At 45.6% G+C, this 27,723-nt stretch overlaps 1 protein-coding gene across 1 annotated transcript; it reads left to right on the forward strand.

Moving 5' to 3' along the window:
- On the forward strand, positions 1-27,723 carry CHTOP (chromatin target of PRMT1). Its single transcript, XM_069768038.1, has 6 exons — positions 1-140; positions 756-837; positions 1,463-1,613; positions 9,737-9,917; positions 26,968-27,099; positions 27,179-27,723. Exons 2-6 carry the CDS (start codon positions 773-775, stop codon positions 27,379-27,381), a joined length of 732 nt encoding a protein of 243 aa, XP_069624139.1. The 5' UTR covers positions 1-140; positions 756-772; the 3' UTR covers positions 27,382-27,723.

The following is a 27,723-nucleotide window of genomic DNA, read 5'->3' on the forward strand; positions in this document are numbered from 1 at the left end:
CTTCCAGTGACTCCATTTTGTAGCGTTGTTACCCGTTGGGTGATTCCGGGCGCAGTATAAGAGCCGCCGTTCCTGCAGTCCTCTTCGTGTACACATCTGGGCTGACAGAGCAGGTCGCAGCGGTGGTCCCAGGACGTCAGGTGAGTGAGCCGGACTCAGAGAGGAGCGCATGTGCAGGAGGGGTGACGGGGTCAGAGCTCTGTGAGTGTATGTATATATAGTGCGGGGATGTGTATATATATATATATATATATATAATATATATATATATATACATACACACACACATATCCCCGCACTATATCCACACACACACACACACACACACACACACACACACACACACACACACACACACACACACACACACACACACACACACACACATCCCCGCACTATATATATACACACACACACACACACATACACATATATATATGGTCTGCGTGTGTGTATGGAAATATTATTGTCATTACTATCTAACTTTGTGCAAATGGGGGGGGGGGGGGCTGTATATATGAGTGGGGGACTCATTTTCGATGTTTGGACACTTGGGGACAGAACCTGCACGGTCCCGTATGGAAGGTGGGGGGGTTGATATGCAGCGTGTCACTATTGGTGCAGAAATGTATTAGTCCTCTCTATTTGGAGGGGGAGACTTGTCTTTATTTGAGGTGGGGAGGGCTTGCTTTTATTGGGGGGAGAGTTGAGCTGTAGTGGCGTTGCCTCAGCTGTGTCATCTCCTTGTTTTGCAGGTGGTCCCGCAGTAAGGATGACCTCTCCGTCAGCATCAAAAGTTGTATTAAAGAGCACTACCAAGCTGTCCCTGAACGAGCGGTGAGGAAGCTGAAATCCTCTGCACCACGTAACATAGAAAATGTAGCCCATGTCCTCCCGGCAGCCATGTTACACTGGGGTGTGGTAATACACAGTGAGGGGTGGCCTGGCACCCTCCCCCTTCTTCCACCTGTAATACATGGGTTCTGGCTGCAGCCTGGTAGCATGTGACCTGTGCTGCGTGATACCCGCTGTCGTGTCCGAGGCTGGCACACCGAGGTGTGGTCAGAGCTGTAAGAGGCATGATACGGGTCACCCTCCCTGCCCAGAGACCTTTGTTGTAGGGTCTTGTAAGAGGCGTCTGCTTTGCTGTCACATCTGTCATCATTTCCTCCATCTTCTTACCTGTTCTGTCTCCATTTGTGGTGTCCTCATTCTCCTCCCTGTGACTTTTGGGGTCCGCCCTCCTTTTCTGTGTTCCTATACTGTACATTCTTCTTTTTTTTTTTTAATTTTTTTATACTGCTGTGCACATGTGGAAGTTGCAGAGGATAGATCATGGGCAACATGTGCCCCCCCCAAAAAAAGTCCAGTGATGAAAGCTCCTGTGGGGGGCCTTGAGGTACGCACTAGTGTCTGTTGAATCTATATCTAAACCCTCCCCCCATTTTGTTCGACCTTGAAGCTTTACTAACATGCTGAAGAACAAACACCCGATGCCAGTGAATATCCGCGCCACGATGCAGCAGCAGAGCCTGGCCAGTGCCAGGAACAGAAGACTGGCGCAGCAGATGGAGAACCGGCCGTCTGTGCAAGCCGCACTGAAGCTCAAGCAGGTGAGACTCCTGCCCGGGGTGTGGCAGTCACCCACAGCGGGTCAGCTCCTGCTAACGGCCATGTATCCTTCTCTGCATGGTAATGGGAAGGTTCTGGTCTCATTTGCGGCTGTCACCCACAGCGGGTCAGCTCCTGCTAGCGACCATGTATCCTTCTCTGCATGGTAATGGGAAGGTTCTGGTCTCATTTGTGGCTGTCACCCACAGCGGGTCGGCTCCTGCTAACGGCCATGTATCCTTCTCTGCATGGTAATGGGAAGGTTCTGGTCTCATTTGCGGCTGTCACCCACAGCGGGTCAGCTCCTGCTAGCGACCATGTATCCTTCTCTGCATGGTAATGGGAAGGTTCTGGTCTCATTTGTGGCTGTCACCCACAGCGGGTCGGCTCCTGCTAACGGCCATGTATCCTTCTCTGCATGGTAATGGGAAGGTTCTGGTCTCATTTGCGGCTGTCACCCACAGCGGGTCAGCTCCTGCTAGCGACCATGTATCCTTCTCTGCATGGTAATGGGAAGGTTCTGGTCTCATTTGCGGCTGTCACCCACAGCGGGTCGGCTCCTGCTAACGGCCATGTATCCTTCTCTGCACGGTGAGGGGAAGGTTCTGGTCTCACTTGCGGCTGTCACCCACAGCGGGTCAGCTCCTGCTAGCGACCATGTATCCTTCTCTGCATGGTAATGGGAAGGTTCTGGTCTCATTTGTGGCTGTCACCCACAGCGGGTCGGCTCCTGCTAACGGCCATGTATCCTTCTCTGCATGGTAATGGGAAGGTTCTGGTCTCATTTGCGGCTGTCGCCCACAGCGGGTCGGCTCCTGCTAACGGCCATGTATCCTTCTCTGCATGGGAATGGGAAGATTCTGGTCTCACTTGCGGCTGTCACCCACAGCGGGTCAGCTCCTGCTAGCGACCATGTATCCTTCTCTGCACGGTGAGGGGAAGGTTCTGGTCTCACTTGCGGCTGTCACCCACAGCGGGTCGTACTAGCGGCCATGTATCCTTCTCTGCATGGTGAGGGAAAGATTCTGGTCTTGGCTGTAGTCCGCGATTAAAGCCCACCTTGTTTACTTGTGGAGCCATGTGCATGAGGAGTTCTCTGCACTGATGCATTGTATAAATCTTATAAAGAATTGGTACAAGGAGACCATACTGCAGAATTATTATTAAAGAAGACAACCTTTTATTTCAACAATATTCATAAAATATATAAAACCGCTGAACCAATGGGTGGTACCCATCAAAGAAGGAAAGCGCCGTAATGCATGTAGGGGACTTCAGTTACACGTTCAAAGTTTGGGTAAATGTATAATTTTTGTCCTTGCCTCTTCTCATTGCACATTTAGCTAGGGCTCTGCAGCAACCTATGATTAAATCCATGGAGGCACAGCCAGCACATATCTATACTCTATCTAGCTGTGCCCAGACAGTAACATTCTGTAAGCTCAAATTGCAGTTACACTTTACTTCATGTGATTACTACTGGTGCTTATGGTTTTCTTGGTATATGAATACCTGATCTGCCTTATATTATGAAATACTGAATAGGTTAATTGTATATGTATATAGCTGGCTACTATTATTCCGGACTATATACAACTCCTGTACTATGTAAGCTTAATGAAACTGGAGACAATGCAATCATGTGTACTTGATTTGATACCCCTTCTCTGACCTGTACTACCTATTGGCTCAGCTGCTTTATATACAGTACAGACCAAAAGTTTGGACACACCTTCTCATTTAAAGATTTTTCTGTATTTTTATGACTATGAAAATTGTACATTAACACTGAAGGCATCAAAACTATGAATTTACACATGTGGAATTAAATACTTAACAAAAAAGTGTGACACAACTGAAAATATGTCTTATATTCTAGGTTCTTCAAAGTAGCCACCTTTTGCTTTGACTGCTTTGCACACTCATGGCATTCTCTTGATGAGCTTCAAGAGGTAGTCGGCAAGAATGGTTTTCACTTCACAGGTGTGCCCTGTCAGGTTTAATAAGTGGGATTTCTTGCCTTATAAATGGGGTTGGACCATTAGTTGTGCTGAGCAGAATTCTGGCAGATACACAGCTGATAGTCCTACTGAATAAACTGTTAGCTGTTTTTTTTTGTTTTTTTTTTGTTTGTTTGTTTTTTTTTTCTTGCCATAATACAAATTCTAAGTAAAGAAAAATGAGTGGCCATCATTACTTTAACCCCAATTTTTACAATTCTGACCACTGTCGCTTTATGAGGTTATAACTCTGGAACGCTTCAACGGATCCTGGTGATTCTGATATTGTTTTCTCGTGACATATTGTACTTCATGAAGTGGTAAAATTTATTTGATATTACTTGTGTTTATTTAAAAAAAAAAAAAACACGGAACTTTGGCGAAAATTTTGACTATTTCGCAATTTTCCAAATTTTAATTTTTATGCAATTAAATCACAGATGTCACACAAAATACTTAATAAGTAACATTTCCCACATGTCTACTTTACATCAGCACAATTTTGGAACCAAAATTTTTTTTTTTTTTTTTTGTTAGGGAGTTATAAGGCCATGTTCACACAATGCGTTTTTTACTGCGGAACCGCCGCGATTTTGCCGCTGCGGGTCCGCAGCTGTTTTCCATGCAGGGTACAGTACAATGTAGCCTATGGAAAACAGGAACCGCTGTGCCCACATTGCGGAAATTCACTAAAAAAAGCCGCACTGAATTGCTGCGGTAAAAAAGAAGGACCATGTCACTTCTTTGTGCGGAACTGCAGCGGTTCTGCACCCATTGACCTCCATTGTGAGGGTAAAACCCGCAGACGAAAAAAAATATCTGCGGGTTTTCTGCGGTTTGTGGTGCAGAACCGCTGCAGCAGGAAGTGCGTGGGCGGAGTGTGACTGTCCCCCTGTGACCCAATCCCACCCCCCCGTGCCCTCAATCCCTCCCAGCCCCCCCCCTTATACCTACCGGGCCTCCCGGTGTCCGTCCGTCTTCTCCCTGGGCGCCGCCATCTTCCAAAATGGCGGGCGCATGCGCAGTGCGCCCGCCGAATCTGCCGGCAGATTCGTTCCAGGCATATTTTTATCACTGTGACAACCTCACAGTGATCAAAATAAAAAAAAAAGTAAATGACACCCCCCCCCCCTTTATCACCCCCATAGGTAGTAACAATAATAAAATAAAGAACTTATTTTTTTTTTTCCCCCACTACGGTTAGGGGTAGGGTTAGGGTATTTTCAGCCATTTTAACCCTAAAAAACTTCCTAGAAAACACAGACTCTGCAGAGAAAACTGCATAAAAAACCGCACTAAAATACGCATCAAAAAACGCACCTGCGTTTTCTGCCAAGAGCTGCGGTTTTTAGTGCAGAAAAAACAGCAGGGAAATCAGGAACGTGTAAACATAGCCTAAGGCCATGTTCACGCTATGCGGTTTTTACTGCGTAACCGCGGCGATTTTGCCGCTGCGGGTCCGCAGCTGTTTTCCATGCAGGGTACAGTACAATGTTACCCTATGGAAAACAGAAACCGCAGTGCACATGATGCGGAAAAACCCGGAAAAAAAACGCGCAGAATTGCTGCGGGAAAAAAAGGACCATGTCACTACTTTGTGCAGAATCGCAGCGATTCTGCACCCATAGAAATGCATTGATCCGCTTACTTCCCGCATGGGGCTGTGCCCACCATGCGGGAAGTAATGCGGATAATGTGCGGGTTATACCCGGGGTGGAGGAAAGGAGATCGGGACGTCAGAGGGTGAGTATACCATGATTTTATTATTTTTAACACTACTATTGATGCTGCATATTGCTGCATATGCAGCATCAATAGTAGGGGTAAATCCCGCAGCGGAACCCGCAGGATAAACCGCGATAAATCTGCAGGGATAACCGCAGCGGGTTTGCCCTGCAGATTTATCAAATCCACTGCGGGAAAACCCGCGGGACAAAAAGGAACGTGTGAATGTGGCCTAAGGGTTAAAAGTTGACCAGCAATTTCTCATTTTTACTTTTTTTTTTTTTTTTTTTGGGGACCACATCTCATTTGAAGTCATTTTTAGGGGTCTATATGATAGAAAATACCCAAGTGTGACACCATTCTAAAAACTGCACCCCTAAAGGTGCTCAAAACCACATTCAAGAAGTTTATTAACACTTCAGGTGTTTAACAGGAATTTTTGGAATGTTTAAATAAAAATGAACATTTAACTTTTTCATAAGTTTACTTCAGCTCCAATTTGTTTTATTTTACCCAGGGTAACAGGAGAAAATGGACCCCAAAAGTTGTTATACAATTTGTCCTGAGTACGCCGATACCCCATATGTGGGGGGAACAACCGTTTGGGTGCATGGGAGGGCTCGGAAGGGAAGGGGCGCCATTTGGAATGCAGACTTGGATGGAATGGTCTGCAGGCATCACATTGCGTTTGCAGAGCCCCTAATGTACCTAAACAGTAGAAACCCCCCACAATTGACCCCATGTTGGAAACTAGACCCCCAAGGAACTTATCTAGATGTGTTGTGAGAACTTTGAACCCCCAAGTGTTTCACTACAGTTTATAACGCAGAGCCGTGAAAATAAAAACATTTTCCCCAAAAAATTATTTTTTAGCCCCCAGTTTTGTATTTTCCCAAGGGTAACAGGAGAAATTGGACCCCAAAAGTTGTTGTCCAATTTGTCCTGAGTACGCTGATGCCTCATATCTTGGTGTAAACCCCTGTTTGGGCGCACGGGAGAGCTCGGAATGGAAGGAGCACTGCTACTTTTTTCAACGCAGAATTGGCTGGAATTGAGATCGGACGCCATGTCACGTTTGGAGAGCCCCTGATGTGCCTAAACAGTGGAAACCCCCAATTATAACTGAAACCCTAATCCAAACACACCCCTAAACCTAATCCCAACGGTAATCCTAACCACACCTCTAACCCAGACACACCCCTAACCCTAATCCCAACTCTTTTCCCAACCGTAAATGTAGCCCCAACCCTAATGGGAAAATGGAAATTTTTTTTATTTTTTCCCTAACTAAGGGGGTGATGAAGGGGGGTTTGATTTACTTTTATAGCGGGTTTTTTAGCGGATTTTTATGATTGGCGGCTGTCAGACTGAGACTCTTTTTATTGCAAAAAATATTTCTTGCGTTACCACATTTTGAGAGCTATATTTTTTCCATATTTGAGTCCAGAGTCATGTGAGGTCTTGTTTTTTGCGGGACGAGTTGATGTTTTTATTGGTGACATTTTTGATCACTTTTTATTCCGATTTTTATGAGGCAGAATGACCAAAAACCAGCTATTTACGAATTTCTTTTGGGGGGGGAGTGGGGCGTTTATACCATTCCGCGTTTTGGTAAAATTGATAAAGCAGTTTTATTCTTCGGGTCAGTACGATTACAGCGATACCTCATTTATATCATTCTTTTTTGTTTTGGCGCTTTTATACGATAAAAACGATTTTATAAAAAAATAAATTTTTGCATCGCTTTATTCTGAGGACTATAAATTTTTTTATTTTTTCGCTGATGCTGTATGGCGGCTCGTTTTTTGCGGGACAAGATGATGTTTTCAGCGGTAGCATGGTTATTTATATCAGTATTTTTGATCGCGTGTTATTCCACTTTTTGTTTGGCGGTATGAGAATAAAGCGTTGTTTGCCCCGGTGTGGGGCTTTTTTTTTTTTTTTTTTTTTACACTATATAAGATCGCTGATCTGACACATTGCCGTGCACTGTCAGATCAGCGTTCTGACGTGCACTTCTCCTGGCCTCCCGGCGCCTGCTCTGAGCGGGCGCAGTGAAGCCCCCTCCCTGTGCGATGCTTACCTATGCCCCGTCACACTGCGATCAATGTGCTGGGGGCGGTCCGTGACCGCTCCTGGCACATAGTGCCGGATGTCAGCTGCGATAGTCAGCTGACACTCTGCCGCGCTCCCCCCATGAGCGCGGCCGATCGTTATGACGTACTATCCCGTCGGTGGTCATACGGGCCCATCCACCTCGATGGGATAGTACGTCATGTCAGAAAAGGGTTAAGAAATGAAGGTTAGTCCGCCTGAAAAATTGTGAAAACTTTGAAAGAGTCCCCAAGTGCAGTTGCAAAAACCATCAAGCAATACAAAGAAACTGGCTCACATGAGGACCGCCCCAGGAAAGGAAGACCAAGAGTCACCTCTGCTTCTAAGGATACATTTATCCGAGTCACCAGCCTCAGAAATCGCAGGTTAACAGCAGCTCAGAGACCAGGTCAATGCCACACAGAGTTCTAGCAGCAGACACATCTTAATAATAATAATAATAATAATAATGAATTATAACAACGGTTAAGAGGAGACTTTGTGCAGCAGGCTTTCATGGTAAAATAGCTGCTAGGAAACCACTGCTAAGGACAGGCAACAAGCAGAAGAGACTTGTTTGGCCTAAAGAACACAAGGAATGGACATTAGACCAGTGGAAATCTGTGCTTTGGTCTGATGAGTCCAAATTTTAGATCTTTGGTTCCAACCACCGTGTCTTTGTGCGACGCAGAAATGGTGAACGGATGGACTCCACATGCCTGGTTCCCAATGTGAAGCATGGAGGAGGAGGTGTGATGGTGTGGGGGTGCTTTGCTGTTGACACTGTTGTGGATTTATTCAAAATTGAGGGCATACTGAACCAGCATGGCTACCACAGCATCTTGCATGCTATTCCATCCGATTTGCGTTTAGTTGGACCATCCTTTATTTTTCAACAGGACAATGACCCCAAACACATTTCCAGGCTGTGTAAGGGCTATTTGACTAAGGAGTATGATGGGGTGCTTCGCCAGATGACCTGGCCTCCAGTCACCTGACCTGAACCCAATCGAGATGGTTTGGGGTGAGCTGGACCGCAGAGTGAAGGCAAAAGAGCCAACAAGTGCTAAGCATTTCTGGGAACTCCTTCAAGATTGTTGGAAGACCATTCCCGGTGACTACCTCTTGAAGCTCATCAAGAGAATGCCAAGAGTGTGCAAAGCAGTCATCAACGCAAAAGGTGGCTTACTTTGAAGAACCTAGAATATAAGACATAATTTCAGTTGTTTCACGCTTTTTTTGTTAAGCATATAATTCCACATGTGTTAATTCATAGTTTTGATGCCTTCAGTGTGAATGTACAATTTTTATAGTCATGAAAATACAGAAATCTTTAAATTAGGTGTCCAAACTTTTGGACTGTACTGTATCTTATGAATATTGTTGAAATAAAATTTAGTATTTAATAATTCTGCAGTATGGTCTTGCACAATTTCTTTATAAGGATTTATTCATTAATATGTCCATGACCCATGGTCCTATAATAATGATTATGCCTCAGTTTGTTTAACATTTGCTAATACTGATACACTGTAGCAAACAATTTCTGCTCCTGATGGATGTGTGTGCAAAATCTATAACTCTAAAGTTACATCCACATATAAATATGTGAGGAAAGTTATGTATTATCCTCGATTCACAATTATTCAGCCACGGCTTGGGGTCTGGAGAAAATGTTGACATTCGTGGATGCTTTTTTGCACGAGAAACACAACTGTCGAGCATTCATAGGATTATTGGCTGCTGTTAACTTGCCAGCGGTGTTGCGATGCACAGGTGACTCTTTACCTTTCTTGAAGGACATGATGTGCTGGGAGAGTTTGGGGCTCCGTTCATCAGATTGTGATGGGATCAGCCGGCCGCTAATGTATGATTGCCTGCCAACTTCTTCTAGGCGGCCACATGAAGGCAAGAAGCTATGGTGTACTGTGCAGGTCTGACCTCTGCCACTCGCCAGACAGTGATGATGATCGGATTTGTGGTGTTCCCTGCACATCAGATGGTGGGGGTCCAGAGTGCAAGGAATGCAGCGCTGCATCAAATGGGGGCTCCAGAGGTCAGAGCGCACCAAGCGTAGGGATGCCTTTCAACCTTTAGGTTCTTGTGATGAGATTGGTTGTGTCACTAGGAGATGCAGGGCAGGTATTGCATTCACCCCAGAGACTGAGTCCATGGTGTATGGCTGGATGATTGCCTGATTAACTTACAGCTCTGCCTGCTGCTGTATAATTTTTTTTGTTTGTTTCTCTTCTCCTTTCACTGTCCTTTGGTTCAAAATGTGTAATCTGTCTAATTTCTTCCGCTAGAGCTTAAAGCAGCGGCTCGGTAAGAGCAATATCCAAGCCCGATTGGGGAGACCGTTGGGAGGGCTTCAGCGAGGGGCCGGTGGAATGCGTGGAGCTGGGATGGGGCTTCGGGGGTCACAAAGAGGAATCATGCGTGTTGGCCGAGGAGGCAGAGGAATGCAGCGTGGCGCTATGATACGAGGTGCGTCCATTCTGTTGTTCTGTTAACACCTTACATTTCTCCTCCCACAAATCCCCCCCCCCCCCCCCCAAAAAAAAAAAAAAAAAGCCCCTTATTGGATCCTATCCCTCCTCCAGAACCAGAAAAGAGATTGGGGAAAATCAAAGCACAGATGTTGTCCCACATGTGATAGAACATTACCAGTCACCTGGGACAAGAGACTTTGCATAGGACAAGTACTATGCGAAGAAACCCAGGACTTCGCCTCAGAGCTAAGATCCTTAATCAAAACGGAAGTCAAAAGTGCCTTTAAATCCCTCACGCAGGGAGATAAGGTCAGCGAGCAGAAAACTGCGAAATACTCCCAGTCTGAGTCCTCCAGGGACATAGGCTCAAATATATCATATTCCTCATCATCGGACATCACGGTTTTCCCTTAGATGAGGTAGTCTGGTTAAGGCGGTAAGAACTACTATGGGGGTGATAGACCCTCACCCTGACAAAACAGTACAGGACATGTTTGGGGGATTGGGCCAGAGGAAGCGGATAGCTTTCCCCTGAATGAGAACATTGAGGCCCTAATCAAAAAATTCTCAGGCTTTTTCCACTCTATCAGTACCTTCTGTTAAAAGAAAATACCCTTTGAGGCATCAACCTCCGTGGGATTAAGCCCCAAAATTAGATGTTGCCAAGGCCTCTAAAAAAAAAAAAAAAAAATAAAGAGAAAAAAATTTAATTGCCCTCCCCGTTGAAGACATGGGGAACCTTGAAAGACCCTTTAGATAAAATGGCTGACTCCTTTCTTAGAGACTTAGGAATCATCGGTGGGGGGGGGGTAATCTTAAGCCCGCTAGAGTGGCAACTTGTACCTCCTAGATCCCTTATGATATGAGTGGATCAGTTAGAGAAACTGTGAGATGGGATACCCAGAAGCAAGAAACTGAAGTTCATTCCCTTGATATGGGGGCAGCTGCTTCTTTAGATTCTTCGGCTGACTCAGGTTAACATCCAAGTCTGCAGCTCTCTCAAACGTAGCCTGTAGAGCACTTTGGTTCAAATGCTGGCTAGAAGATTTGCAGACCAAGTTAAAGGGAAACTGTCACCCCTAAAATTGAAGGTGAGCTAAGCCCACTGGCATCAGGGGCTTATCTACAGCATTCTGTAATGCTGTAGATAAGCCCCCGATGTATCCTGCTTTTTCTCATCTTTCAGATTATACTCACCTAGGCGGTCCGATCGATGGGCGTCGCAGTCCGGACCAGGGCCTCCCATCTTTATAGGATAATGTCCTCTTCTTGTCTTCACGCTACGGCGCAGGCGTACTTTGAGGGCAGAGCAAAGTACTGCAATGCGCAGGCATCGGGCCTCTCTGACCTTTGCTGGCACCTGCGCACTGCAGTACTTTGCTCTGCCCTCAAAGTATGCCTGAGCTGGAGCCGCAGCATGAATACAAGAAGAGGACGTCATTGTAAGAAGAGGAGGCCCCAGACCGGACCCAGACGCCCATCGGACTGCCCCTGGGTGAGTATAGTCTAACCTCTATTTATCATCTTTCAGGATACATCGGGGGCTTATCTACAGCATTACAGAATGCTGTAGATAAGCCCCTGATGTCGGTGGGCTTGGCTCGCCTTCAATTTTGGGGGTGACAGGTTCCCTTTAAAATTGTTCAATCCCATGTGAAGGAGAGGGTTTTTTTTTGTTTTTGTTTTTTTTTTTTTCCTTTTGTTTTAAATTTGGGGAAACATTGGATGACACTCTCCAGAAGGCAGGGGACAAGAAAAGTTCCCTAATCTAGCCACCCCCACACTCAAATGGTCATTCCTGAGCAGAAAATTCCTCTGTAGAAGGCCCCTGTGGGAGCAGGGTAGATTGGATGATGGGAAGAGGAAAGACAAGGGTTTCCTCTTCAGAAACTCTTCTAGGGATAGGAAATCCTCAAAGTAACTTTTTCCTGGGTGGGGGGCAGAGTATCCAATTTCCTTCCGGACTGGGAAAAGATCTCGACTGGATACTGAATCTTGTTGGATCAGGCCTTCAGATAGACTCCCTCCCCATAACTTTGTCGTGACTCCCTTACGGTCCTCTCCAGGAAGCCCTGGAGTGTGAGGTTTTGGATCTTATAAACCAAGTCGTTCTTCAGGAAATGCCCCCTCAATAAAGGAGGGAAGAATTATTCTCCCTATTGTTTCTGGTGAACAAACCAGATGGGTCTTAGCGGACGATCATAAAATTGCGGAAACTGAACTGCTATGTAAGGACTCAAAAATTCAAGATGGAAGTCAATGTCTACCGTCAAAATACTGTTTCCAAATTGTATGACCATTCTGGATCTCTGAGACTCATACTACCATGTCCCTATTCACAAAGACTCTGAGGTTCCTCAGGGTAGTGGTCTCCATAAAGGGGAGATAAGGTATTTCCAATAAAGTCTTTCCCTTTGGGTTATCAATAGCCCCTTGGGTGTTCACCAAATTAGTGGCAGAGGCAATGGCACACCTGAGAGAACATGACATTTTAATAGTCCCTTATTTGGCCGATTTTTGTGGGTGACTTGTCTCAACTCTGCAGAGGGCAGCTAAACAGAGTAATGACTACCCTAGTAGACCCGGGCTGGCTCCTAAACCTGAAAAGTCAAGGCTCTAGCCAAGCATTGCACAAGAGTTCCTAGGGTTAATATTGGACTCCTAGAATACAAATTTAAAAAATTGTCCGTCACATCCAAACATAGACTAGGTGAGAACAGGTGCCTACCGAGTCACCAACTCGTACACAAGGCAGCACTCTGTCGTGCCATAGCTTGCAAAACCTGAAATATGAAAATTGAATTGCATTACTGCACTAGAAATATGAAAAATTGAGAAAGCTTAGTGCATAAATTGGCCAATTCACGTGTACCTGGAAGCCACTTTAACCCCTATCTGACCTTGGACGGGATAGTACGTCCAAGGTCAGATCCCCTGCTTTGATGCAGGGCTCCGCGGTGAGCCCGCATCAAAGCCGGGACATGTCAGCTGTTTTGAACAGCTGACATGTGCCCGTAATAGGCGCGGGCAGAATCGCGATCTGCCCGCACCTATTAACTAGTTAAATGCCGCTGTCAAACGCAGACAGCGGCATTTAACTACCGCTTCCGGCCGGGCATGACGTCATCGCCGACCCCGTCACATGATCGGGGGTCGGCGATGCGTCTCCATTGTAACCATAGAGGTCCTTGAGACCTCTATGGTTACTGATCGCCGGTGGCTGTGAGCGCCACCCTGTGGTCGGCTCTCACAGCACACCTGCATTTCTGCTACATAGCAGCGATCATCAGATCGCTGCTATGTAGCAGAGGCGATTGCGTTGTGCCTGCTTCTAGCCTCCCATGGAGGCTATTGAAGCATGGCAAAAGTAAAAAAAAGAGTTGAAAAAAATGTTAAAAAAATAAAAAAAAATATAAAAGTTTAAATCGCCCCCCCCCTTTCGCCCCAATCAAAATAAATCAATAAAAAAAATCACATCTACAAATATTTGGTATCGCCGCGCTCAGAATCGCCCGATCTATCAACTAAAAAAAAGCATTAACCTGCTCGCTAAACAGCGTAGCGGGAAAAAAATTCGAAACACCAGAATTACGTTTTTTTGGTCGCCGCGACATTGCATTAAAATGCAATAACGGGCGATCAAAAGAACGTATCTGCACCGAAATGCTATCATTAAAAACGTCATCTCGGCACGCAAAAAATAAGCCCTCAACCGACCCCAGATCATGAAAAATGGAGACGCTACGAGTATCGGAAAATGGCGCAATTTTTTTATTTATTTTTATTTTTTTTTTATGCAAAGTTTGGAATTTTTTTCACCACTTAGATAAAAAATAACCTAGTCATGTTAGGTGTCTACGAACTTGTACTGACCTGGAGAATCATAATGTCACATCAGTTTTAGCATTTAGTGAACCTAGCAAAAAAGCCAAACAAAAAACAAGTGTGGGACTGCACTTTTTTTGCAATTTCACCACACTTGGAATTTTTTTTTCCCGTTTTCTAGTACGCGACATGCTAAAACCAATTATGTCGTTCAAAAGTACAACTCGTCCCGCAAAAAATAAGCCCTCACATGGCCAAATTGACGGAAAAATAAAAAAGTTATGGCTCTGGGAAGGAGGGGAGTGAAAAACGAACACTGAAAAACGAAAAATCCCATGGTCATGAAGGGGTTAAGGCGTTTCCAGGACTTAACTATACCAATCCTCTCTTAGAATAAAGTCTTCATCTGTGTGGGAACCTGTGAATCCTCTTAGACTGAAATCTGTTTCTCACACCTAGTCTGTTTGGATGTGACCGACCGTTTTTATAAATGTGTTCATTAGCCTTAGGTGTGTTTAATCACAGCAGGACCCTATCCCTCCACAGAGAAATAGATTTCAGTCTAAGAGGATTCACAGGTTCCCATACAAATGAAGACTTTATTCTAAGAGAAGATTGGCATTGTTAGGTCCTAGAAACGAGAAACGCCTTACCGTGGCTTCCAGGTACACATTAATTGCCCAATTTATGAGCTAAGATTTCTCAATTTTTCAAATTTCTAGTGCAGTAATTGAATTCAATTTTCATATTTCATGTTTGCAAGCTGACGCTACAGAGTGCTGCCTTGTTTATTTGGACTCTTAGAAGCAGGAGTGCCCTTTCCCTGTGCAGAAAAAAAGGGTGTTAAGACTTGCAGAACCTTTCCATGACGTTGCGGAAGGCCATGTCCCTGCTGGATTTTTTTGCTTGTTTGCCAGGAGTTCAGTGGGCACAAAAAAACCTCATTGGGACACATGGCTTTGAATTTGACCACTATTCATTCCCTAGATTGGTGGAGAGATTGCAGTAATCTGTCCAAAGGTGTCCCTTGGGTAACAAAGGTGTCCCGGATAGTTGCCACCGATGCAAGCCCCACTGGATGGGGGGGGGGGGGGAGGGCTCACTTGGACGACCGGGTTACTCGGGGTTTGGGGAGACCAGGAGCTCAAAGTATCCTCAAACCAAAAGGAGCTTTTGGCAGGAAGTTGCACCCTGTTAGAATTCCTGGATGCTCTACAGGGTCATCCTGTGCGGGTATTTTCGGACAATCGGGTAGTAGTGGCCTATCTAAACCATCAAGGGGAACCAGGTCCTGGGCCTTAATGGACATAACATCCCAGATTTTCAGTTTGGCAGAGAACCATTCCCTATCGGCACTACACATTCGGGCATAGAAAATCAAAAGGCAGATTTTCTGAGCCGCACTCAATTAAGACAGGGCGAGTGGGCTCTGTTTTCAACAGATCGTGGAAATATGGGGGTTACCGGTCATAGATCTGTTTGCCAATGTCAACAACAAATAGGTAGAGGTTTTTTGATCCATAGATCCCAGAGGGAACCCTCAGATTTTAGATGCTTCTATGATCCATGGACTCAAAGCCTGACATATGCCTGTCCCCCGGTCGCTCTCATCCCAGCGGTTCTATGGAAGATCAGCGAGGACAAATCAAGAATACTGGCCTTTTGGCCAAAAAGAACTTGGCTGAGGGTGATGTCTATCACCGATCCTTTTGGGTTCTACCAGAACTTCTGGACCTTCTTAGGGACCGGTGTTCCACTCCCAGGCAGGAAACCTTCGTTTGACAGCATGGAATTTGAAGGGATGCTGTTGGGAGATGGCGGGGTTTTTCTCCAAATTTAGGTTTACACCCTGCTAAAGAGTAGGTAAGTTGCTACCATAAGTCCAGGATGGGGTTTCAATCACTGATATCCTGGAATTTCTGCAGAAGGGGTTGGAACAAGGCCTGGCGATAAACACCTTTAGGCCATGTTCACACGATCCTTTTTTACATGCGGAATTGCCGCGATTTTCCCGCTGCGTGTCCGCAGCTGTTTTCCATGCAGGGTACATTACATTGTACCCTATGGAAAACAGGAACTGCTGTGCCCACAATGCGGAAAATAAAAAAAAAAAACCGCGCTAAATAGCTGCGGGAAAAAAGAAGTACCATGTCACTTCTTTTTTTCGGAGCCGCAGCGGTTCTGCACCCATTGACCTCCATTGTGAGGTAAAACCCGCAGATGAAAAAAATATCTGCGGGTTTTACTGCGGTTTGTGGTGCCGAACCGCTGCAGCAGGAAGTGCGGGGAAGCGGGCGGAAGTGCGTGGGCGGAGTGTGGCTGCCCCCCCGTGCTCCGATGCGTTTTCTGCCAAGAGCTGCAGTTTTTTAAAAAACAGTCCTGAAAAAAAAAGGATGGAAATCAGGAACGTGTGAACATACCCTTAATAGTTCAGATGGCAGCCCTAGGGGCCTTATATAATCAAGATTATACCGGTCAATCCATGGATTGCATTTATTAGAGGATTTATCTAGGCCAATTGTTAGCCAGAAGCTAGCACCATGGGATTTAAATCAAATCCCATCAGCCCTAACAGGTCCTCCATTTGAACCTCTAAATTCAGTCCCTCTCAAGGTTTTGTCACTCAAAACGTTCCTCCTTGTGGCTTTAACATCAGCCCGGAGGGTAAGTGACATACAGGCCTTATCTGTAGGGCCCTCCCTTAACTAAAATCCTAGATGATGGAGTTATTTTAACCCCTTCACGACCTTGAGCTTTTGTGTTTTCGCTCCCCTCCTTCCCAGAGCCATAACTTTTTTTTTTTTTTTTTTTTCCGGCAATATGGCCATGTGAGGGCTTGTTTTTTGTGGGACAAGTTGCACTTTTCAACTACATCATTGGTTTTAGCATGTTGTGTACTAGAAAACGGGGAAAAAATTCCAAGTGCTGTGAAATTGCAAAAAAGTGCAATCCCACACTTTTTTTTTTTTGTTTGGCTTTTTTACTAGGTTCACTAAATGCTAAAACTGACCTACCATTTTGATTCTCCAGGTCATTACAAGTTCATAGACACCAAACATGTGTAGGTTACGTTTTATCTAAGTGGTGAAAAAAAAAATTCCAAATTTTGCTAAAAAAAAAAAAAAAAAAAATTTAAATTGCGCAATTTTCCGTTACCCGTAGCGTCTCCATTTTTCGTGATCTGGGGTCAGGTGATGGTTTTTTTTTTTTGGTTTTTTTTTGCGTGCCGAGCTGGCGTTTTTAATGATACCATTTTTGTGCAGATATGTTCGATATGTCGGGCGATTCTGAACACGGCGATACCAAATGTGTAGGTTTGACTTTTTTTTTATTTTTTTTATGGTTTTGTTTTGGATGGGGCAAAAGGGGGGTGTGATTTAAACTTTTTTTTTTTTTATACTTTTGCCATGCTTCAATAGCCTCCATGGGAGGCTAGAAGCTGGCACCACTCGATCGGCTCTGCTACATAGCAGCGATCATCAGATCGCTGCTATGTAGCTGAAATACAGGCTTGCTATGAGCGCCAACTACAGGGGACGCTCACAGCAGGCCGGCATCAGTAACCATAGAGGTCTCAAGGACCTCTATGGTTACCATCCTGACGCATTGCCGACCCCCGATCATGTGACTGGGGTTGGCGATGCAATCATTTCCAGCCGGAAGCGCCGGTTAAATGCCGCTGTCAGCGTTTGACAGCGGCATTTAACTGGTTAATAGTGGTGGGTGAATCGCGATTTCACCCGCCGCTATTGCGGACACATGTCAGCTGTTCAAAACAGCTGACATGTCCCGGCTTTGAGGTGGGCTCAGCGCCGGAGCACACATCAAAGCGGGACCCGACCTCTGCCGTAATAGTACGGCGGAGGTCGGGAAGGGGTTAAAAACCTGACCCACCTTGCTTGCCCAAGGTAGCATCTTGTTTCCACAGATCCCAAGAGGTAGTTCTAACCCTAAGAATAGGGAAGAAAGATTCTACACCTTAGGCCGGCCTCACACTCTGCGTATAAAAATACGGTCCGTTATTTACGGCCGTAATACGTAGAAAAGTCCCCAAAATAGTGATCCGTAGATCATCCGTAGGCAGGGTGTCAGCGTATTTTGCACATGGCATCCTCCGTATGTAATCCGTATGGCATCCGTACTGCGAGATTCTCGCAGGCTTGCAAAACCGACATACGGACATAAAATGGATCCATGGGCTCAAATAACCGTAAAAATATATATATCTCTATCTATCATACATTGCTAGATAGGTAAAGCCGGAAATTGAATTACCGGCTTTTAAGCGATCTCCTTCTCAAACCCGACATGATATGAGACATGGTTTACATACAATAAACCATCTTATATCCCTTTTTTTTTTTTGCATATTCCACACTACTAATGTTAGTAGTGTGTGTGTGCAAAATTTGGGTGCTCTAGCTATTAAAGGGTTAAATCGCTGAAAATGGCGTGGGCTCCCGTGCAGTTTTCTCCGCCAGAATGGTAAAGCCAGTGACTGAGGGCAGATATTAATAGCCTAGAGAGGGTCCATGGTTATTGGAAGATGCACCTATTCTGGCACTTGGCCACTCTCTTCCCATTCCCATGTAGAGGTGGGATATGGGGTAATGAAGGGTTAATGTCACCTTGCTATTATAAGGTGACATTAAGCCAGATTAATAATGGAGAGGCGTCAATTATGACACCTATCCAATATTAATCCAATAGTATGAAATGGTTAAAAAACGCACGCACGCACACACACACACACACACTATTTTAATGAAATAAATACACAGGTTGTTGTAATATTTTATTATACTGGTAATCCACCTGAAGACCATTGTCACCTGGAACAAATGTAAAAAAAAAAACAAAAAAAACTATTCCATACCTTCCGACGATCGATAAGTCACTTCCCACGCTGTAAATCCATCTGAAAGGGTTAACTAATTTTACAAGCAGAAGCCTGCTAATGAACCCGCCCCTGCCTGTAAAAACCCAGCGAATGAATGGAATGTAGGTGAATGACCTGTAGTTACCTCGAGTTGCGGTGATGCGCCCTCTGCTGGATGTCCTCATGAACTCGAGCGTGGGAACTTTTCAGAATGTGCCTTTTCTGGGGTGGCTGGGGGCAGATGTTGTTAGCCAGGGGAGGGGCCAATAACCATGGACGCTCTCCAGGCTATTAATATCTGCCCTCAGTCACTGGCTTTACTACTCTGGCGGAGAAAATTGTGCGGGAGCCCATGCCAATTTTTTTCTGCGATTTAGCCCTTTAATAGCTAGAGCGCCCAAATTTTGCACATGCACACTACTAACAGTAGTGTGGAATATGCAAAAAAGGGATATGAGATGGTTTATTGTATGTAAACCATGTCTTATATGTCTGGTTTGAGAAGGAGATTGGGAAAAGCCGGCAACTCTGCTGCGTATTTCTCGCAAGTCACACTGTTGGTCCGTGTGTAATCCGTATTTTTCTCGCCCCCATAGAATTTCATTGTCAATGTATTGCGCAAAAAATATGCCAAAAGCAGCATGCTGCTATTTTCTACAGCCGTAGAAGACCGTATAATACGGATCAGTAAAATACGGCAGATAGGAGCTGGGCAATAGAGAATCATTGTACCGTATGCAATCCGTATTTTGTGCACCTCTCATACGTCCGTTAACCCCTTCCCGACCTGTGACACAGCGTATGCGTCATGAAAGTCGGTGCCAATCCGACCTGTGACGCATATGCTGTGTCACAGAAAGATCGCGTCCCTGCAGATCGGGTGAAAGGGTTAACTCCCATTTCACCCGATCTGCAGGGACAGGGGGAGTGGTAGTTTAGCCCAGGGGGGGTGGCTTCACCCCCTCGTGGCTACGATCGCTCTGATTGGCTGTTGAAAGTGAAACTGCCAATCAGAGCGATTTGTAATATTTCACCTAAAAAAATGGTGAAATATTACAATCCAGCCATGGCCGATGCTGCAATATCATCGGCCATGGCTGGAAATACTAATGTGCCCCCACCCCACCCCTCCGATCGCCCCCCCAGCCCCCCGATCTGTGGCCCGCTCCCCTCCGTCCTGTGCTCCGCTCCCCCGTCCTCCTGTCCGCTCCCCCGTGCTCCAATCACACCCCCCCGTGCTCCAATCAAACCCCCCCGCACTCCGATCCCCCCCCGTGCTCCGAACCACCCCCCCCTGCACACCGATCCCCCCCCCCCCCTGCACACCGATCCACCCGCCCGCACACCGATCACTCTCCCCCATGCTCCGATCCCTCCCCCCCCGTGCTCCGACGCCCCCCCGTGCCCTGATCTCCCCCCCCCCTGTGCCCTGATCTCCCCCCCTTATACTTACCGATCCTGGCGGGGTCCGTCAGTCTTCTTCCCCGAGCGCCGCCATGTTCCAAAATGGCGGGCGCATGCGCAGTGCGCCCGCCGAATCTGCCGGCCGGCAGATTCGTTCCAATGTGAATTTTGATCACTGTGATATAATCTATCACAGTGGTCAAAATAAAAAAACAGTAAATGACCCCCCCCCCCATTTGTCCCCCATAGATAGGGACAATAATAAAATAAAGAATTTTTTTTTTTTTTCACTAAGGTTGGAGTTAGAACTAGGGTTAGGGTTAGGGGTAGGGTTAGGGTTAGGGGTAGGGTTAGGGGTAGGGTTAGGGTTAGGATTAGGGTTTCGGTATGTGCACACGTATTCTGGTCCTCTGCGGATTTTTCTGCAGCGGATTTGATAAATCCGCAGTGCTAAACCGCTGCGGATTTATGGCAGATTTACCGCGGTTTTTCTGCGCATTTCACTGCGGTTTTACAACTGCGATTTTCTATTGGAGCAGTTGTAAAACCGCTGTGGAATCCGCAGAAAGAAGTGACATGCTGCGGAATGTAAACCGCTGCGTTTCCGTGCAGTTTTTCCGCAGCATGTGTACAGCGATTTTTGTTTCCCATAGGTTTACATTGAAATGTAAACTCATGGGAAACTGCTGCGGATCCGCAGCGTTTTCCGAAGCGTGTGCACATACCTTTAGAATTAGGCTATGTGCACACGGTGCGGATTTGGCTGCGGATCCGCAGCGGATTGGCCGCTGCGGATCCGCAGCAGTGTTCCATCAGGTTTACAGTACCATGTAAACCTATGGAAAACCAAATCCGCTGTGCCCATGGTGCGGAAAATACCGCACGGAAACGCTGCGTTGTATTTTCCGCAGCATGTCAATTCTTTGTGCGGATTCCGCAGCGTTTTACACCTATTCCTCAATAGGAATCCGCAGGTGGAATCCGCAGGTGAAATCCGCAGGTAAAACGCAGTGCCTTTTACCCGCGGATTTTTCAAAAATGGTGCGGAAAAATCTCACACGAATCCGCAACGTGGGCATATAGCCTTAGGGTTGGGTTGGAATTAGGGTTGTGGTTAGGGTTAGGGGTGTGTTGGGGTTAGGGTTGTGGTTAGGGGTGTGTTGCGGTTAGGGTTGTGGTTAGGGTTACGGCTACAGTTGGGATAAGGGTTAGGGGTGTGTTGGCGTAAGAATTGAGGGGTTTCCACTGTTTAGGCACATCAGGGGGTCTCCAAACGCAACATGGCGCCACCATTGATTCCAGCCAATCTTTTATTCAAAAAGTCAAATGGTGCTCCTTCCCTTCCGAGCCCCGACGTGTGCCCAAACAGTGGTTTACCCCCACATATGGGGTATCAGCGTACTCAGGACAAACTGGGCAACAATTACTGGGGTCCAATTTCTCCTGTTACCCTTGAGAAAATAAAAAATTGCTTGCTAAAACATCATTTTTGAGGAAAGAAAAATGATTTTTTATTTTCACTGCTCTGTGTTATAAACTTCTGTGAAGCACTTGGGGGTTCAAAGTGCTCACCTCACATCTAGATAAGTTCCTTTCGGGGTCTAGTTTCTAAAATGGGGTCACTTGTGGGGGGTTTCTACTGTTTAGCCACATCAGGGGCTCTGCAAACGCAACGTAACGCCCGCAGAGCATTCCATCAAAGTCTGCATTTCAAAATGTCACTACTTGACTTCCGAGCCCCGACATGTGCCCAAACTGTGGTTTACCCCCACATATGGGGTATCAGCGTACTCAGGAGAAACTGTACAACAACTTTTGGGGTCAAATTTCTCCTGTTACCCTTGGGAAAATAATAAATTGCAGGCTAAAAAATCATTTTAGAGAAAATAAAATTTTTATTTTATTTTCATGGCTCTGCGTTATAAACTTCTGTGAAGCACTTGGAAGTTCAAAGTCCTCACCACACATCTAGATTAGTTCCTTTGGGGGTCTAGTTTCCAAAATGGGGTCATATGTGGGGGATCTCCAATGTTTAGGCACACAGGGGCTCTCCAAACGTGACATGGTGTCCGCTAATGATTGGAGCTAATTTTCCATTTAAAAAGCCAATTGGCGTGCCTTCCCTTCCGAGCCCTGCCGTGCGCCCAAACAGTGGTTTACCCCCACATATGGGGTATCAGCGTACTCAGGACAAACTGGACAACAACATTTGCGGTCCAATTTCTCCTATTACCCTTGGCAAAATAGGAAATTCCAGGCTAAAAATCATTTTTGAGGAAAGAAAAATTATTTTTTATTTTCATGGCTCTGCATTATAAACTTCTGTGAAGCACCTGGGGGTTTAAAGTGCTCAATATGCATCTAGATAAGTTCCTTGGGGGGTCTAGTTTCCAAAATGGGGTCACTTGTGGGGGAGCTCCAATGCATAGGCACACAGGGGCTCTCTAAACGCGACATGGTGTCCGCTAACAATTGGAGCTAATTTTCCATTCAAAAAGTCAAATGGCGCGCCTTCCCTTCCGAGCCCTGCCGTGTGCCCAAACAGTGGTTTACCCCCACATATGAGGTATCGGCGTACTCGGGAGAAATTGCCCAACAAATTTTAGGATTCATTTTATCCTATTGCCCATGTGAAAATGAAAAACTGAGGCGAAAAGAATTTTTTTGTGAAAAAAAAAGTACTTTTTCATTTTTACAGATCAATTTGTGAAGCACCTGAGGGTTTAAAGTGCTCAATATGCATCTAGATAAGTTCCTTGGGGGGTCTAGTTTCCAAAATGGGGTCATTTGTGGGGGAGCTCCAATGTTTAGGCACACGGGGGCTCTCCAAACACGACATGGTGTCCGCTAACGATGGAGATAATTTTTCATTCAAAGAGTCAAATGGCGCTCCTTCCCTTCCGAACCTTACCATGTGCCCAAACAGTGGTTTACCTCCACATGTGAGGTATCGGTGTACTCATGAGAAATTGCCCAACAAATTTTAGGATCCATTTTATCCTGTTGCCCATGTGAAAATGAAAAAAATTGAGGCTAAAAGAATTTTTTTGTGAAAAAAAAGTACTTTTTCATTTTTACGGATCAATTTGTGAAGCCCCCGGGGGTTCAAAGTTCTCACTATGCATCTAGATAAGTTCCTTGGGGCGTCTAGTTTCCAAAATGGGGTCACGTGTGGGGGAGCTCCAATTTTTAGGCACACGGGGGCTCTCCAAACGTGACATGGTGTCCGCTAAAGAGTGGAGCCAATTTTTCATTCAAAAAGTCAAATGGCGCTCCTTCCCTTCCAAGCCCTGCCGTGCGCCCAAACAGTGGTTTACCCCCACATATGAGGTATCAGCGTACTCAGGACAAATTGGACAACAACTTTCGTGGTTCAGTTTCTCCTTGTACCATTGGGAAAATAAAAAAAATGTTGCTAAAAGATAATTTTTGTGACTAAAAAGTTAAATGTTCATTTTTTCCTTCCATGTTGCTTCTGCTGCTGGGAAGCACCTGAAGGGTTAAAAAACTTCTTGAATGTGGTTTTGAGCACCTTGAGGGGTGCATTTTTTAGAATGGTGTCACTTTTGGGTATTTTCATCCATATAGACCCCTCAAACTGACTTCAAATGTGAGGTGGTCCCTAAAAAAAATGGTTTTGTAAATTTCGTTGTAAAAATGAGAAATCGCTGGTCAAATTTTAACTCTTATAACTTCCTAGCAAAAAAAAATGTTGTTTCCAAAATTGTGCTGGTGTAAAGTAGACATGTGGGAAATGTTATTTATTAACTATTTTGTGTCACATAACTCTCTGGTTTAACAGAATAAAAATTCAAAATGTGAAAATTGCGAAATTTTCAAAATTTTCGCCAAATTTCCGTTTTTATCACAAATAAACGCAGAATTTATTGACCTAAATTTACCACTAACATGAAGCCCAATATGTCACGAAAAAACAATCTCAGAACCGCTAGGATCCGTTGAAGCGTTCCTGAGTTATTACCTCATAAAGGGACACTGGTCAGAATTGCAAAAAACGGCCAGGTCATTAAGGTCAAAATAGGCTGGGTCATGAAGGGGTTAAACTCGCTAGTGTGAGGCAGGCCGGCCTTTGACGTTAGATGTCTGGTTTAGTACCTAGAGTCCACCCAGAGGTATAGGAAGGAAGGATCTCTGTTTGTATTAATTCAGGGGCCTAGAAAGGGACTCAAGGCCTCCAAGAGTACTTTGGCAAGATGGGTAAGATGCAATAGCCTTGGCCTACTCATCTAGTGGGAGTATTGCCCTGGAGGGTCTGCAAGCTCATTCTTCAAAAGCGGTGGCAACCTCCCGGGCAGAGAGGTTGGAGGTATCGTTAAAACAGATATTTAAGGCTGCCACTTGGTCATCGCCTTCAACCTTTTTTAACCCCTTTCTGACATGACGTACTATCCCGTCGAGGTGGGGTGGGCCCGTATGACCACCGACTGGATAGTACATCATACGCGATCGGCCGCGCTCACGGGGGGAGCGCGGCCAGGTGTCAGCTGCCTATCGCAGCTGACATCCGGCACTATGTGCCAGGAGCGGTCACGGACCGCTCCTGGCACATTAACCCCCGGCACACCGCGATCAAACAGATTGCGGTGTGCCGGCGGTATAGGGAAGCATCGCACAGGGAGGGGGCTCCCTGCGGGCTTCCCTGAGACCCCCGAAGCAACGCGGATTCACGATGGCCGCGGCATCCAGGTCCTGCAGGGAGGGAGGTGGCTTACCAAGTGCCTGCTCAGAGCAGGCGCTTGGTAAGCCTGCAGTGCTCGAAGTCAGATCGATGATCTGAGAGAGTGCTGTGCAAATTGTCAGATCAGCGATCTGTGATGTCCCCCCCCTTCAAAAGAAATTCATGAATAGCTGGTTTTTGGTCATTCTGCCTCACAAAAATCGGAATAAAAAGCGATCAAAAAATGTCACGTGCCCGAAAATGTTACCAATAAACGTCAACTCGTCCCGCAAAAAACAAGACCTCACATGACTCTGTGGACCAAAATGTGGAAAAAATATAGCTCTCAAAATGTGGCAACGCAAAAAATATTTTTTGCAATAAAAAGCGTCTTTCAGTGTGTGACGGCTGCCAATCATAAAAATCCGCTAAAAAACCTGCTATAACAGTAAATCAAATCCCCCTTCATCACCCCCTTAGTTAGGGAAAAATTAAAAAAATTTATTTATTTCCATTTTCCCGTTAGGGTTAGGGCTAGGTTTAGGTTTGGGGCTAAAGTTAGGGTTAGGGTTTGGATTACATTTACAGTTGGGATTAGGGTTAGGGGTGTGTTTGGATTAGGGTTTCAGTTATAATTGGGTTTCCACTGTTTAGGCACATCAGGGGCTCTCCAAACGCGACATGGCGTCCAATCTCAATTCCAGCCAATTCTGCGTTGAAAAAGTAAAACTGTGCTCCTTCCCTTCCGAGCTCTCCTATTTGCCCAAACAGGGGTTTACCCCAACATATGGGGTATCGGCGTACTCAGGACAAATTGGACAACAACTTTTGGGGTCCAATTTCTCCTGTTACCCTTGGGAAAATACAAAACTGGGGGCTAAAAAATAATTTTTTGGGGAAAATGTTTTTTTTATTTTCACGGCTCTGCGTTATATACTGTAGTGAAACACTTGGGGGTTTAAAGTTCTCACAACACATCTAGATAAGTTCCTTGGGGGTCTAGTTTCCAACATGGGGTCAATTGTGGGGGGTTTCTACTGTTTAGGTACATTAGGGGCTCTGCAAACGCAATGTGATGCCTGCAGACCATTCCATCCAAGTCTGCATTCCAAATGGCGCTCCTTCCCTTCCGAGCCCTCCCATGCGCTCAAACGGTGGTGTCCCCCCCACATATGGGGTATCGGCGCACTCAGGACAAATTGGACAACTTTTGGGGTCCAATTTCGCCTGTTACCCTCAGGAAAATACAAAACTGGGGGCTAAAAAATTTTTTTTTTATGGCTCTGCATTATAAACTTCTGTGAAGCCCTTGGTGGGTCAAAGTGCTCACCACACATCCAGATAAGTTCCTTAAGGGGTCTACTTTCCAAAATGGTGTCACTTGTGGGGGGTTTCAATGTTTAGGCACATCAGTGGCTCTCCAAATGCAACATGGCGTCCCATCTCAATTCCTGTCAATTTTGCATTGAAAAGTCAAATGGCGCTCCTTCCCTTCCGAGCTCTGTCATGTGCCCAAACAGTGGTTTACCCCCACATATGGGGTATCGGCGTACTCAGGACAAATTGTACAACAACTTTTGTGTTCTGTTTTCTCCTGTTACCCTTGTTAAAATAAAACAAATTGGAGCTGAAGTAAATTTTTTGTGGAAAAAAAAGTTAAATGTTCATGTTTATTTAAACATCCTGTAAAACACCTGAAGGGTTAATAAACTTCTTGAATGTGGTTTTGAGCACCTTGAGGGGTGCAGTTTTTAGAAAATACCCAAGTGTGACACCATTCCATCATTGACCCCTCAAAATGACTTCAAATGAGATGTGGTCCCTAAAAAAAAAAAAAAGTGTTGTAAAAATGAGAAATTGCTGGTCAACGTTTAACCCTTTTAACCTAACTTTCAGGAGAAGGGTTCTTCAGGCTGTGGTCCCTCCCTAAAGTTACAAATCTCTGTAATCCTCGGTGGTGCTGTCATGGGGGAAGGAGAAAGATGTATTTTTTTTTTGTTTAGACAGTGTTTCTTTCTGATAAGCGGTATGATAAAAGATATATTTTTGTCATTAACATGGAGGTCCTCCTATGATCTGTACACCAACTGATGTGAGGGTGAGGTACCGCCCTTTTTTTTTATCTGTAGGTTCCCTGTCCCTGAAGGGCGGATCTCGTGTCTCCATAGTACTGTTATGGGCTCTGAGAAATCCCATTACCAGTAAGTAACTACTTCTTTTTCTGCTATTCTGACTGTTCCAGTTCTCCTGATCTTCTAGGTCAAAACATGCGAGGGCGAGGTGGTGCTACCAGGATGGGGTTGAGGAGAGGAGGCACCCGAGGTCGTGGAGGTCCTGGCCGAGGTCTCATGAGAGGGGGAGCACTGGGCCGTGGAGGCATGGGTGGCAGAGGTTGGTGATTGGTTAGACCCTACACAATGTGATTGGGGGTTGCTGTCAATGTGAGATGTAATTATAAGTTTCCCCACAGGCCGCGGAGGGGTGATGCTTCGGGGCAGGGGAGGCTTTGGCCGAGGCAGAGGCCGTGGTAGAGGAAGAGGAGCAGCCCGACCTGCACTGACCAGAGAGCAGCTCGACAACCAGCTGGATGCCTACATGTCCAAGACAAAGGGTCACCTGGACGCCGAGCTGGACGCTTACATGGCTCAGGCTGACCCAGAGTCCAATGACTGATGCAATAAAGCTTTATGTAAGGGAATGCCTTCTGACTGGCACTGGACTGCTGCAGCATCAGTTCATCACCTCGTTTTAGAGTTTGCTTGTTTTTTTTTTTTTTTTTGTTTTTTTTTTTTTCCCCTCAATTCTATTGATTATCAAATGTATGGAGACAGCTGAATTCTGACCCCTGGGGATTGCTGTCATGTGGTCGCTGTGCTGGACACTTCATGTTCTCTGCTTTTAGTGGCCCATAAATCTGAATTTGTACATCTCCATAACAATAGGGTTCATGTCCAGCTGCCATGAGTTGTTTGTTCCTGTGCAGCAATCATTAAACACTATATAGTTTGTACCTGA

This window comes from Ranitomeya imitator, chromosome 1, assembly GCF_032444005.1.
Source record: "Ranitomeya imitator isolate aRanImi1 chromosome 1, aRanImi1.pri, whole genome shotgun sequence".
Lineage (NCBI taxonomy): Eukaryota > Metazoa > Chordata > Amphibia > Anura > Dendrobatidae > Ranitomeya > Ranitomeya imitator.